This window comes from Alligator sinensis, unplaced genomic scaffold (assembly GCF_000455745.1).
Source record: "Alligator sinensis unplaced genomic scaffold, ASM45574v1 scaffold1261_1, whole genome shotgun sequence".
Lineage (NCBI taxonomy): Eukaryota > Metazoa > Chordata > Crocodylia > Alligatoridae > Alligator > Alligator sinensis.
The window spans coordinates 461,930-476,166 of NW_005842789.1; the positions used below are offsets into that span (position 1 = coordinate 461,930).

At 53.6% G+C, this 14,237-nt stretch overlaps 1 protein-coding gene across 1 annotated transcript in view; it reads left to right on the forward strand.

Moving 5' to 3' along the window:
* The window catches only part of SRCIN1 (SRC kinase signaling inhibitor 1), a 174,277-nt gene that overhangs the window by 141,126 nt on the left and 18,914 nt on the right, over window positions 1-14,237 (forward strand). Inside the window, exons 8-16 of the mRNA XM_025191133.1 lie at window positions 576-668; window positions 1,855-1,898; window positions 2,718-2,896; window positions 4,843-5,018; window positions 5,678-5,808; window positions 8,437-8,584; window positions 10,733-11,042; window positions 12,220-12,466; window positions 14,031-14,185. Of these exons, the coding sequence (XP_025046918.1) occupies window positions 576-668; window positions 1,855-1,898; window positions 2,718-2,896; window positions 4,843-5,018; window positions 5,678-5,808; window positions 8,437-8,584; window positions 10,733-11,042; window positions 12,220-12,466; window positions 14,031-14,185 (1,483 nt within the window). The remainder of the gene's footprint in view (window positions 1-575; window positions 669-1,854; window positions 1,899-2,717; window positions 2,897-4,842; window positions 5,019-5,677; window positions 5,809-8,436; window positions 8,585-10,732; window positions 11,043-12,219; window positions 12,467-14,030; window positions 14,186-14,237) is intronic.

A 14,237-nucleotide genomic window follows, 5' to 3' on the forward strand; every position in this document is an offset into this window, starting at 1 on the left:
GCATCAGGAACACAAATGTCTGGGATCCCAGCTGTGCCAGGGCCTTCAAATGAGCTCCGTGGCTGCTGCAGCCACCCCCAGTCCTTCCAGAGCCCCCAGGAAGGCCAGGCAAGGCTGGCAGGATGAGGCTTTCAGTGGTGGACCGAGCACGAGGCTTTCAGTGGTGGACCGAGCACGAGTCTCTCACCCAGACAGCACTTAGGAGGGGCAGGTCCATGGCTAGATCCACCTTGGGGGAGTCCTAGTAAAATCTGTGATGTGAGAGGGGAGGGTGGGGAGGGCCCTTGAGGCAGGGAGGGAAAGCAAGGGTCTGCTTCTGAGTGGAAGTCAATGGACCGAGATTAAATGACATCATGGGAACGCTGGTGATTTACACTGGAGATGGCTGGGGCCTGACCCACAGACCCCTATAGGAATTCAAGAGCCCAGGGATGGATCTGGAGACAGCATCCTCCTCCAGTGTGGTCCAGGACCCCTAGGTCCCTCCCCTCTTAGCCACATGGCAGACATCCAAGGCAGGAAGATCCCCTCTGTTGGCTAACACAACCCCTCCCCCTCCTCTCCCTGCTTTGCAGGGAACGAATGGAGGCCATGGAGAAGCAGATTGCCAGCCTGACGGGGCTGGTGCAGAGTGCGCTGCTCCGGGGCTCCGAGGGCGAGACCCCCAGGTAAGTCATGGCGGAGCAGCAAGATGCTGGGCCCTGCTCTTCTGTGGGGGAGCAGGGGTGACAGGTTCTCATGAAGGCCAGGACAGCCCCAGTGCCCTGCAGGTGCTTGCCCTGAGCTCCATCCCAGCCTGCCCTGCCACAGGGATCTGGGGCTATTTGACTCAAGGCTGTTCAGTGGAGACGGGGCAGCGGGGGTTGGCCACACAGAGGAAGCCAGAGGTCTTTGAGCCTCACTCCTGCCCTTGCCCCAAGATGATACCAGAGGAGACCTAACATGTACCATGGATGGGTGGGGCAGCATCCTGAATACAGGGACTGGCAGGGAACAAGGCCTCAGTTCCTGCTGCCTTTGGGACACCCAGTAGCTCCACCCCTGCTGAGCATAGTGGATGGGCTTGACAGCTGACAGCAGATTGGGGGCAGGTGGGATGCTGGCATGCAGGAACTGAGGACTTGCCGTGTGGACCAACCGTGAGGTCTGCAAGGTGTTGTAACCTCAACCCTGCCTGTTACCAACTACATTACAGGAAGGTGCAAAGCTCCCCCCAGAGAATAGCTGTGGAATTGCCCGACAGCTGGGGCATGTCCTTCCTAATGCCTCACGAATTTGTGGCTAGTTCAGGCCCAAGGGCGCCGAAGAGCTTGAGGATCTTTCCTTGCACTGTGTATTGCTGCAGCTTGAGTCCTCCTTGTCCTCTGAGGCCTCACTTGGTCCCTGCCCAGCTCTGGGCTGCCAGGCTGTCTTGGAGCAGCTCATAGCCCTCAGTAGGCTGGATCCCCAGTGTGCCCACCTCCAGCAGCACAGCAGGGCATTGTTGCAGCTGCAGATAGAATTGACCCCTACTTCATCACCCTGTGTGCTGCCAGCCTGGTATCTCACATCCTCAGTCCCATCAAAAGCCCCCCAGCCCCCAGGTGATATGCCTGTGAAGGGAGAGAGGGAAAGCTTCCTCCAGCATCTCCATTGGGTCATGGCTAAGGATGGGGAGGGGATGGCATTGTCAGGGAGGACCCCAGCACGACCCCAGCCCATCTCCTCCCTCTCCAGGCATCTCCTCTCCTGCTTGGGGTTCAGCCTGGTAGCTCCCGCCCTTTCCCAGCTCTCCTGTCCCCTGTGCTGCGGTGGCTCCGGGGCTGGAGATGCCTGTTCTGCACTCACCGAGTACCCCTCTTCTCCTCGTCACAGTGAGAAGATGGAAGCTGCCAATGGAGGGACACCCCCAGCAGCACGTAAGTGATCGGGTGGGAGCGACTGAGGCAGTCTGAGTTGCTCATGGAGGCACCTTGGGTCCTTGTTGGCTGTGTTGTGCCATGAGCCCCTTCCCTTCTAGGGCTTGCAGAGGGTACTTAGAGCTGTCCTTGGCTTAGCTAGATCCCAGGGTCTTGTGTCAGAGGAATTTCAGGCTCCAGTCCATAGGGCTGTGTGGGAGAGGCCTCCAGGAGGCTCCCATGGTACAACCTTCCCTAATTCTGTGCCAAGGGCATTTCCTGACTGTCCCCACCAAGGAGCATGGGCATTTCCAGCCCAGGACCTGCACTCCCCTATCCCCCTTCCTGGAGCCACTGGGGCTCCTTGCCCCTGTGGTGAATCACCTAAGGAGCAGCTGTACTTGGAGGGTCTCCTGGGTATTTGGTTTCTCAGTACTATGACTGGGTCAGTGCCAGATGCTGTTTGGGAGAGTGAGACCCTGGATACCAGAACCACTCCTTTTTAGACCAAAACCATGCTGATTTTTTAGGGTTGGGAGGCAGAAGCAGGTTCTTTAGAAAGAAGAAGAGCAAGGTTTACCAACAGAGCCACAGATAATTGTCCTTTCTAGGGAGGTAACTGCTGCAAATGGAGCCAGGGACAGAGACATTGCAGGCCTAGAAGGCAATAGAGATTGGGAAGAATCTGTTACGTGTATATAGGACTTCTCCCCTGTAGGGACCCAATGCACTGTGCACGTATCAGCATGGGTGGCAGTGCTCTGGATGGAGAGTAAGGGGCATGGAGGGGGGCATTGGAGAATCCATCTAATGGAACTTCTTGCTGGCTTTCTCACTCAGCCCCCAGTCGGAGCAACATGGGGACCCCAGTGCCTGCCCCACCACCCCCTTCCGCCACTAGCACGCCAGCGGGGCAGCCCACAGCCATCACTCGCCTGCACATGCAGCTGCACCTCCACGACCTGCAGCAGAATGCCAGCGACCTCCGCAACCAGTTGCAGCAGCTGAAGAAATTGCAGGTAGGGGGTGCCTACTGGTACCCCACCCTAGACCAGATCTCCTGGCTCTCCTCTGGGCATATCCAGCTCAGAGATCCCACTCACCCCGGTGTCCTGCTCTGAAAAGGACTTGGTTATCATTGAGCTCTGTGTCCCATGGACCTGGCAGAGGAGCTAAAGGGAGTGTGGGCTGGAGGAGAAGGTACCCCATAAGCACCCCTTAGAAATCCCCACCCCCTAGGGCCAGCTTGCTCTCCAGGTATCAGCCTCTTGTCTGAAATTACCAGCACTGCACCCCCTTCAGAGCTGGAACAACCAGCAGTCTATACACAGCTCTCCCATAGCCCCAGCCCCGACCAGGGCTGGATCTGAACAGACACCATGGCAGCAGATATCTCGCTGCTCCACTGAGCATCTCCATGCAATGAACAATGAAGCCCCTTTCCCTGTCCTTTCTGCCATTGAATGTCTGACTTTGGCCCAGCCCCTGTGTTCAAGGCTTTATTTGTTTGAGGCTGGATTGGCGATGTCTTGGCTGAAATTCAGGATCCAGGCTAACAAATGCCCATCCTCCCATATCCATGGCATGCCCCCAACCCCACTCTTCCTCCCCTGCCAGCATGTATCCCCATCCACAGCTTCCCCTACTGTCCAGCCCTTCCTGGTGATGGTAGCAGGCCTGGCAGCAGTGAGAGGCCAGATGGCAGCTCCACCACTAAGCCAAGGAGCTCAGGTCCAGGCCCAGCAAGGTGCTGGGCTTTTCTTGGACTTGCTTAGCTCCAAAGATAATTAGCAGTGACAAGTTGGTGGGGAGCAGTGGAGATGGGGGAAGGGGGAAAGGCTGGCCATGCCTGCAAGGGGCTGCCTCCTTTTGCCTTTTAGGCAAGTTCCCACAGATCCAGAAACCACTTGGGTCACACCCCCTCCTAGAGCTGGACTGAGAACCCAGGTGTTCTGACTCCTGGTACTCTGCTCTGACTGCTGGCTCCTGCTCCTGCAGCATGCAGGATGCCTTGCCCTGCCTCTGTGCTGGTCTGTTTTCAGGACATTCCTCTGTTTTGACATTCCCAGCAGGCTGGGTGCTCATGCCCATGGGTGGAGCTAAGATTTTGAAACGGCGGGGGTGCAGATGGTGTGGCCCATCAGCACATGAAACAGCACATTTTTCTCCAGTTAAGGAGAAACTAGAAGCTTTACAAATATTCTAGGGGTCTAGCACTATATTATTATGTTTACAATCAAAGCAAAAGTAGATATAATTATTGGAACGTGCACTAATTTGCTAGATTATATATAAAGTTTAAAAAAACACAACACACCAGGCAAAAAAGAGTCCAACAAGTCAAAAGATATTATGTCATTGGGCCTGTAGTCATTCTTATTAAATGCATGTGTCTGTCTTAGATCCATAAAACAAAATTTAGCCTTCCTGAGCATCTTGACAAAGCCTCCACTACTTTAATGTTGATCATTTCTACACCTGAATTTATTTTACCACACCTGAGTTAAGGTTTTTAGCAAGATCTAAAAATAGTCTGCAGGGCTGGGAAATAGAGATATTAGCATTAAAGTTTTAGCTACAGCTAGAAAACAGTTTGCAGGGCTGTGAAACAGAAACATTACCAGGAATGGCTAACAGACAGCTAAACTGCAGAAGAAAGGAGAGTTTGAATAGTGGAACATCAGGACTATTACAGAGGACAGAGGGTCATTAACACCTGCAGAGTAAAGAGAGATCAGCGGGAATGGGGTGGGGGGAGGGGGAGGACAATGAGCCATGAAGTCAATTGATCCTCTCAGCACTGCCAGAATAGAAATGCTGCTGCCCTTCCCAGGCAGTGGTTTTAATGTTTAGGCAGAGCAGGAATTAAAGGAGTGTGCAACTGCACCAGTGCACCCCGCCTGGATCTGCCTGTGTTCATGCCTCCCTCTCTCCTTCCTTTCCCCTCCCCGCCCCTCCCCTGCAGCTGCAGAACCAGGAGACAGTGAAGACAATGCTGCGGAGGACGGAGACGGAGATCAGTGTGCGAGTGACGGACACCATGCGCAAGCACGAGGACCCGCTGCAGCGCCAGCGCACTCTGGTAGAAGAGGAGCGGCTACGCTATCTCAATGAGGAGGAGCTCATCACCCAGCAGCTGAAGTGAGGGGAGCCGGGGTCTGTCTGTCCCAGAGCTGGAAGAGGGCTTCCTGCCTTGTGGAGACACCACTACCCTTATCCCCCTCAAGTTCCTTGCCCCTGCCCCCTGTGACTGAGCAGGGATGGGAGTGAAAGGCTGAGGGCCAAGTCCCTGACTGGAGTAAGTCACTGTTGCTGCATTGAATTAAATGGGCAGCACACTCAGCACGTATACATCAGCCCTGCCCAACTGCACACAGCAGGCCAGGTTCCCAGCTGGTGTAAATTGACACTGCTCAATAGAAGGTGAGACACCAACCAGTAGAAATCCACCCAACTCTGCTGACATCAGTGGTGGAGCCCCAGCACCCCTTTCCCCCGCCCGCCTGTAGGCATGAACCAGCCAGTTTAGGCCCAATGGGAGGATAGGACATGGGCTCTCATCCTCTGCACTGGTGCATAGTTCTGGAGTGCTGCGTGAGCTGCTACCAGACTTTGCATCCGCAACCCTGAAACCTTCACGCCATCTGTGCAAAGATGCCCTTTTGCACATGCATCAAGACCCAGCCCCAGCTGCTCTGCAGCAAGGCAGATATGCAGTGGTATCCGGGTGCCCCTCACCTGCCCCATGTCCCCAGCTCAGAGAAGAGGGGACCTGACTTCCCTGCCACCTATGTTTACAGTGACTTGGAGAAGTCCGTGGAGCGGATCCAGAAAGACCTGGCTCACAATCACCGGCTCATCCCTGTGCAGGAGCTGGAGGAGAAGGCCCTGGTGCTGAAGCAGCTGGGGGAGACACTGATGGAACTGAAGGGTGAGAGGGGCAGTGGGGAGGAGATAGAACCAAGAGGGAGCCTGGGGGTGCCCAGATGTGCCTGGGATTGGTGTGGGGAGGGGAGGGAAACCTTACACACTCTGCAAACACACTCATGTGCACTGCTCCCTAGGACATGTGCAGAGGGAGCAAGATTTGCTCTCAAGTGCAGTGAGGCATTAGTTTGTGTTCTGAGCACTATAGGAGTGTGTGTGCTGTGTGTGGCCTGCGTTTGCAGGTATTCAGATTGTATGTCTCCTTCCTATTTGCATGTGGTCAGGTCATGTGGTGTCTGCATGTTTGAATGTCATGTTGCCTGCATGTTCTCATATGTTTGTATGGATTGTGGTTGCATGCTTGTGTGTGTTTGGGTTGTGCATGTTCTGTGTGTTCCTGTAGTTGGGGTTGCATGGTGCATGTAGGTTTGTCTGCATTCAGTTTACGTGTTTCAAACATGGCTGTGTGTAGCTGCTCGTACGTGTTGCATGTTCCCAGCATGTTTGCATGGATCTGGTTTGCATGTTGTCTGCGTATTTGTGTGTGTTTGCATGTGTTTTGGTATGTTTCCTGTGTGTTTTCATATATTTGAGTTTGATGTCCAGCATGTTTGCATGTGCTTTCATGTCATTTAGGTCACATTTCCAACATGTTTGCACGTATTGGGTTACAGGTTGCATGAGTGTTGTGTACATGTCTGGTTGTACATTTCTTGTATGTTTGCCTGTGTTTGCATATATTTGAGTTCCATGTTTCCACCATGTTTGCATGTATTTGTGGTGTGTGTTGCTTGCATGGGTTCTGATTGCAAGTTCCTCATGTGGCTGCATGTATCCATGTTGCACATTGCTCACACACCTTTTTTTTAATTAAAATATATTTCTATATATAGAGAGAGAGTTATATATATATACATCCTCTATCATAAGCTTTCCATCACGCATCCTAAAACCACATTAAGAAACCCGTGCTTCCTGTTACAATAAATGCACCCACTCCCCTGCGCCTCTGCGCACCCACCCTCCACCCTCACCTACCCAAATCACAGTCCTTTAGTCCAAACCCCGATTTGGGGTTTACATTCTCAGTTCATTCACTGTCCTTGTCGCTGTTGCTGTTGATGTCTCTTTCACTTCTGCTGCTGCTGATCCTGTTGTAGTCCTTCTTGCTGTCTCTAGGTCCAGTTGCATCTCTGTCCTCTTCATTCTCTGCTCATTTTTTCATGTGTCCAGGCTACATGTGGCCTGTGTATCTGCCTGCAGGCCAGTTGCATGTGCATGCTGCCAATATGTTTGTGGCTTTCCCACATGATGCTGAGCATGGCCGTGTCCTTGGTTGCTCTGCTTGCTGTCAGATTGAGTTTGAGAGACTCTGCCCAAGTGAATTTGACAGCTCGCAGGTTGCTCGTGGCCTCAGCTTCCCCCTCCCCCATGTGGCTGTGCCTGGAGCCACCTCCTCCCTCACACTGTATATTTTATTTTGCTGTTCCCTGCAATCTCCCATTGCTGAGCTAAACACCTCCCCACCTCCAGCCAGGAGACGCCCTGTGCCTCAATTGAAAGTGGCAGAGGGCCTACTTCCCAGAGCCAGGCCAGATGGGAAGTGATGATGCAGCAAGAGCTGTGGAGATGTGAAGGCAGGACAAGGCAGGCAGAGTGGAAGTGTGGGGACTCCCCCAGGGCATGGGAGCATCTGAGCATCCCTGTAGCCTCTAGAGTCTAGAGCAGCGGTTCTCAACCTTTTTTGTACCAGGACCCATTTGCAAACATCAATGGCCAGACCTGACTCAGTGCCCCTCACTCCTGACCAGCTGCCCCCCACCCCCAGGTCCCAGTGCCCCAGTGTGTAGGGCAGTGGGGGGGCATAGAAGGCATAGAGTCTCTGGCAGGCTGAAACAGGGCTTAGAGCCAGGAGCCCCCAATGACTCACTGCACATCCTTGGTTTAGGGCAGTTTCCCAGGTAACAAGTTTGAACCCCAAATGACGGTATGGTCTTGTGAGGGCCAGGCCAGGGGCCCTCATATGCCAGGCTGTGGGAGGGGAAGGATGAAAGGGGAGGGGCCAGCAGAGAGGTGGGGAGAGACAGGGAGCAGGTTTAGGCAAGGAGGGGTATACAGGAACCTTTTTTCTGCAAAACTGAAGGACCGGCACTAACACCCCTGGAGCCAAAGAGCTCATCCCAGGGGACACTGCTGCTGGGCATGGTAGGGACAGGGTGTGGTGTGTAGGTGAGGTCAAGTCTGAGTGTGTGAGGGGCTGGAGAGGCTGTGGCAGGCTGTGTGCACCAGTTGAAGGGACAAGGGGAAGACTGTTGTGCCATCATGGGTGGTGGGGCAGTGGGGACACTGGCTGTGTGCATCCATGGACCAGTGATGCAGCAAGCACTGTGCTGTTTGTGAGCTGCTTTGTCTGCAGTCACAAAGGGACCGTCTCTTAGGAAGGACAGAAGAGCTTCCCCTAAGCTCTGCCAGCAGTGCCAGGCAGGACTGGCCCACAAGGCTGGGGAGACAGGAGCGTCTCGTTTTCCCCAGGATCTAGTGGGGGCTCAGTCTGGACACTCCCTTCCTGGCCCTGCTGCTGCCCTGGCCTTGCCTTAACCCTGTTTGTTTCAACCCACACCCCTTCCCACAGCTCAGTTCCCGAGCCTGCAAAGCAAGATGCGTGTGGTGCTGCGAGTGGAGGTGGAAGCTGTGAAATTCCTCAAGGAAGAGCCCAACCGCCTGGATGGACTGCTGAAACGCTGCAAGACCGTGACAGACACGCTGGCCCAGATCCGCAGGCGAGCCTCTCCCAACCCAGGCCTGCAGGGCAATAACCCCACCTTTCCCCATTATCATGCCCTGCCACCTGATCCATCTGCTCTTCCCTCCCAGGGGCAGGTCAGAGACTCTGCTCCTGGCCTCCTCCCCCTGAGAGGTGGGGTCCTGGTCCCACTCTGCCAGCAAGGCTGTTCTTGATCATCTTATGCAGAAAACTACTCTGATGCCTGAAAGGAGACCCTATAGCCATCCATAAATCTGTTCTACTTTCCTCCTCCCATGTCCCTCCTTAATACCTTCCTGTGCCACAGTGCCTACCAACCATGAGTCAGCTGGTGGACTGAGACCCCCAGTGTCACCCCAGTCAGAGCCAAACCACCGTTACGTTGTGCTCCCCACCTTTGGCCCCCCCCGGTGCCTGGTGTTATATATAACCTGTTGTTCCTCTGTGTTCTGTCTTGGTCAGTATAATGCTTTGTGTATGAGGGCTGTGTCAGAGGGGCTGTCAATGCTGGTGCTGCTGGTGCTGCTGCAGTCATCATGTGTTCTTTTGGAGACCTCAGTGTTGTACAAAGAATGACCACAAAGGCTGGTGCAGTGGCAAAGGCTTGGCTAGGTCTGTTACCGGCTCACTAACACACCTGTCTAAAGGGTTACAAGGTGTTAGCCTTGGATGCTTGTGGTAAGACACAAGCACAACTCAGGAATAGTGTCTTCTCGGCCCAGTGAAATTGCTGAAGATTTCCAGTCCTCCATAGATCAAGCAATTCTGTTTACATCAGACATTTACATAACAAATATTAACATCTCTTGCCAAATTTCCCTAATCCCCAGACCTCCTGGTCATTATCAGGTATGTTCTAGACTCTTTGGTATCACTCTTATCAATCAGCCTGAACAATCAACCTGAACACTCTACTGTCTGGCAAGCCTATTTCCATAGGCTGAAAACAGAAGTCATCTTTGTGTCTCCATAAAAACGTTAATGGCAGCACAAAGCAAAAGCCAGCAGAGATCCGTACCCTTTGTCATGCCACAGATGCCCAAATTTGTGGCCACGACAAAAGATAGTATAAACGTGTTCTGCTCTTTGCAGTGGGCTTCTGCTTGCTTTATGGCAGAAGAGTGCAAGCAGTCTGGAGCTGCCCATGCTCTCCAGCCATCCCAGGCAGGCACTCCCAGGGCTTTAGAGGTTTGATTTTGTCATAGAAATTCATCTGCAGGGGTAGTTTCAGCGCCCCCCCATTTGCAGAGGCACACTCTGGAAATCCCCCAGCAGAGGATTCTCTAGGCATGTGTGTCATGCTGCCACACCTTGAGTCAGTTCCCCATTTGAAGTTGCCCTGCAGGATTGGGCCCCACAAGCCCCAGGAGCAGCAGGGGCCCAACTCTGTGGGACAACAGGTGACATCTGTGTTGCCCAGTAAGGCAGATCATCTGTGTATTTTTCTTCAGTTAAAAATAAACTAGAAGTTTTACTCATAACACTGGGGCTGTATTATTCAGTTTAAGATTGAAGCAAAAACAACTATAACTTCATTGAAATGAGTTAAAAACAACCTGCGGGGCTGTGAAATAGGAGCTTCATAACCAGGAGCACCTAAGAGGCAGCAGAATTGCAAAAGAAAGGATAGCTTGGTTGATGGAACATCAAGACCATTAAAAAGAAAAGAGGGTTGTTAACATCTGTGGAATGAAGTGTTTAGAAGGGATTAGGTAGATTACAATGAGCCATGAAGTCAATTCACTCCCTTAGCACTGCCTGACTAGAAATCCTGATGCTACTGCTAGGTAGCTGGTTTTAACCAACAGGAATCAAAGTGGGGGAGTGCAAATGCACCAGTGCGCCCCCTTCTGTATCTGTCTCTGTATGCAGCACTGGTAGCTTCACTTAATAAGGTTGGCTAGCAGTTCCCATGATAAACCCCTTATTTTTGACTGGGGATGATCAAGAAACTAAGACAGAGAATAATGCAACCTGCCCCCCGTCAACCAGGACTGCCAGCATTAGCCCATGTGGAAGGAATATTCAAGCATCATCCTCAGGCTGCTTTCTTTTCTTTTAAAAATGATAAAAACATAATCTGTTCAACTGTCCCCTATATCCACTCACCCACCCTGGTGCCAGCCCCCCACAGTGACCTTTGATATCTCTGTTCCTTTGGCAGACAAGTGGATGAGGGACTGTGGACTTCTCCCAACAACCTCAGCCAGTCCCCAAAGAAGATGCCACCAGAGACTGATTTCACCAAGGGCTTGGATCTGGAGATGCCCATCAGTCCCCCAGTGAATTTCCATGACCTGACTGCCTCTGTTGATGGACTGGGCATGCCTGGCTTTGGACAGAGCGCCATGCCACCCCAGCCCCCCTGCAAGAGCAATAACCCCTCCCAAGTTCCAGAGATGGTGCCCGCCAAGACCCAGACAGGCCCTGAGATCCCCAGCAAGAAGAGCGCAGACAAAGCTGTGTCTGTAGAGGTGAGAGCCCGGTGCTCCCACTGCATTGGCTGCTATGCCATACACATGAGTGGGGAGGCTTAACAAAGGGTTCAGCGCTGAGCTGTCCACACCTTGGGGGCCCTGGCTGCTACAGACAGAGAATTATACACCCCTCACTTTGATCACTGCAGTGTTTGAATCAGCCCTATCACTATGGGGATGAGCCCATAGGGGAGACTGCCTCTCTGCTCCCTGTGGAGCCCCAAGAGGAGCAGCTGTCAGCTCTTCAGCTCTCCTGGTAGTTGCCTGCTGTGTTGCAGCAGCAAAGAGGAGAGAACCTGTCTGCTTGATCACCCTCTGCCCTGCTTAGCTGCGGGAACTTCAGGAGCAGCAGGATCAGGGCCTTGCTATCTGTCTGGGCTTAGGAGAGTTCCCCCACCAGGTACCCAAAGCAGCCTGGGGCTGCTTCAGATGTATGCCAGGTGGGTCCAACCACACAGGAATAACAAAGTGGAGAAGACTCGTCCCTGAATACTGCTTGTGGCCCCCAGGCCCTTTCACAATGAAATGTCTGGCCCCAGGACCAGAGAGGTTGGATAGCACTGGACTGAGCTTTAATCACAGAGTCTGTCTGTAGGAGGGGAGCCTGGCTTAGAGGTTCAAGCATTTGGAAACTGGGGAATTAGGACCTCAGGTTCCAAGGCAAGCTCTGGAGAGGGCACACCAGGCTAGTGAGCAGGACTCCTGGCTTCTATGCGCAGCCCTGGGAGGGGAAGGTGATCAGAGCAAAGTGGACAAAGAGGGAAAAGCCTTGGTTTCCATCCTAACCTCCAGTTATGACCCAGTTACACTAGGAAGTCATCATCCTTCCATGCCTTAGTTTCCCCAGAGAAGTTCCCTACCTCTGCACAGAAGGATTTTCCTAGGTCAGGAGGTCTGAGGTACCTGCAGTCCTATTCATTGCAAACTGCTCTGTTAGTCCTTGTAAGTCACACACAGCAGGGCTGTCTCCAGCCTGGCAGAGAGCTCCTTGGGCAGCCCAGACAGTGCCAGTCTACGCTCAAGCCTCACACCCTCAGCCCTTCCCAGACAGTCCCATGGGGCAGGCCTTTGGAGCTGAGGTCAGACCATGGAGGGCTGCAGCAGGGCTGGAGATGGCTCCTGCTGCCAATGGGACCCTGCTCAGGCTGCAGCCAGCTCTGCTCTCTGCCTGCAGGCTGCAGAGCGGGACTGGGAGGAGAAGAGGGCAGCGCTGACCCAGTACAGTGCCAAGGACATTAACCGTCTCCTGGAGGAGACACAGGCTGAGCTCATGAAAGCCATCCCTGACCTGGACTTCGCGGCCAAGCACAAGCAGGGTTCCGGCAGCACCGCCTCTACCCCCGAGCACAAGGCGTCCAAGCCACAGCATGCACAGAAAACCACAGGTGGCAAAGTCGACCCCAATGGCCGCAGAGGCTCAGGTAGGGGGCAGGGAGGGGCGTGGGGAGGGGGTGGGAGGAGGGAGCAGCAAGGAAGTCCAACCAGCAGCGGCATGAGGCAGGGATGTCCTCCATTTCTGCCCCCTGGCCATCCCCACTTAGGTGGAGGCCATGCACTCTTCAGCCTGTTTGCTACCCCACAGCCAGGATGCCTAGCTTGAATTCCTAGGTCTGAGAGGGGACTATGTGGTAGTGGTGGAAGTCAGGCTTTCTGCATTTTCTTTCCAATGGTGGGAGGGAATTACAGTCAAGTTATAGACCGAGATCTAATAAGGGGCTCAGAAGCAGGATTCCTGCCCTAGAAGAGGCATGGAGGTCTGGGGATTCTGCCAGAGGAAGGGTGGGCTGCCAGTCTCTACAGGGCCAATGGCTATGATGAGCGCTGACATTCTGGCATTAGCAGATCTTCAGCCTCAGTCTCCCTCTTACTGTCCTTGCAGGTGAAGCTTACTCTTACCTCTGTACTGCCATCTGGTAGACAAGCTTGCTTCCTGCAGGCAAAATGTGTAAGCCTAGTCACTGCTCACAGCCCCTTGCACTGGATGGATTGGCCTCAGGAGACTAGAATGCATCTTAGGGGGGTTTCTTGCTCCATTTGTGAAGGGTCCTGGGAGCAGGGTCTTTGTCCAGGGTAGGAAAACTGCACTTCTTCTCCATACCTTGTCAGGAGGTTCCCTATGCTGCACCTCTTCCCTGTACCATGGGTTGAATTGTATTACTCAAGAGGCTGCTAGTGCCCTCAAGAACCTATCCTGCACTTCCAACAAGGTCCTTGGCTCCCTCCATGGCTGTCAGGGGTGCTGAGTATCTCAGGGTTGCATTATCCCTGCCTGACAGAGCTGCCTGCTGTCTCAGCACCAGGTCCCTGCCAAGCAGTATGCTTGTCAGTCAGGCAACACTGATCCACATGTGTGGCCAACCATGCCCTGGGGTGTCACAAGCCAGGGTGTCACCTACATGGGCAGTCAGAGTTGCAAGCAATGGGAGCATGCTCCAGGATGCTGGCCCATTTCATTGCACTTATCCTTTCCCTAATCCAGGGCTATTTAACTGGTGGCCCACATGCTTTATGCAGCCTGTGAAGGGTTAAATTGTGATCCCCAGGCTCCTACCAGCTGCCATTCTCCCCATCTTTCCTTCAGCTTTTGCTGCTTACCCCCACCACGGAGGCCAGAGCAGGCCAGTGCAGCCAGGAGAGGGTGGTTCTGCAGGTGTGTGATACAGTGGGGAAGCATGCAGGTATACATTGCAGTGTGTTGGTACCCAAGCAATGCAATCAGAGGGAAGGGCAACTGCATGGTGTATGGCTCAGGGAGCCTGAGACTTACTCTGGTGCAGCCTGTAACCATGCAGACAGCCATGCCCTAACCCAAGACATGGTGCCCCTGAAAGGCACTGGCTTGTGCCCAGGCTTTCCTTGCATCCAGGGCACTGGTACAATCGTGGTAAATGCCAGTGCTGAGTTTGAGCTGAATTATGAGTCCTAGGAGAGCCTCCGCAGAGAAGGGAAAGGCCTCGTCTCCTGACAGCCCTGTTGTTTCCCTAGATGAGCTGACAGTCCCCAGATACCGGACTGAGAAGCCCTCAAAATCCCCCCCACCTCCCCCACCTCGTCGGAGCTTTCCTTCGTCCCATGGGCTCACCACCACCCGCAGTGGTGAAGTCATCATCACAAGCAAGAAAGAGTCCAGCTTCATGAAGGTATGGAATGGGTACCCTGGGGCGGGGCTGGGTATGGGGCTCAGAGACCCCG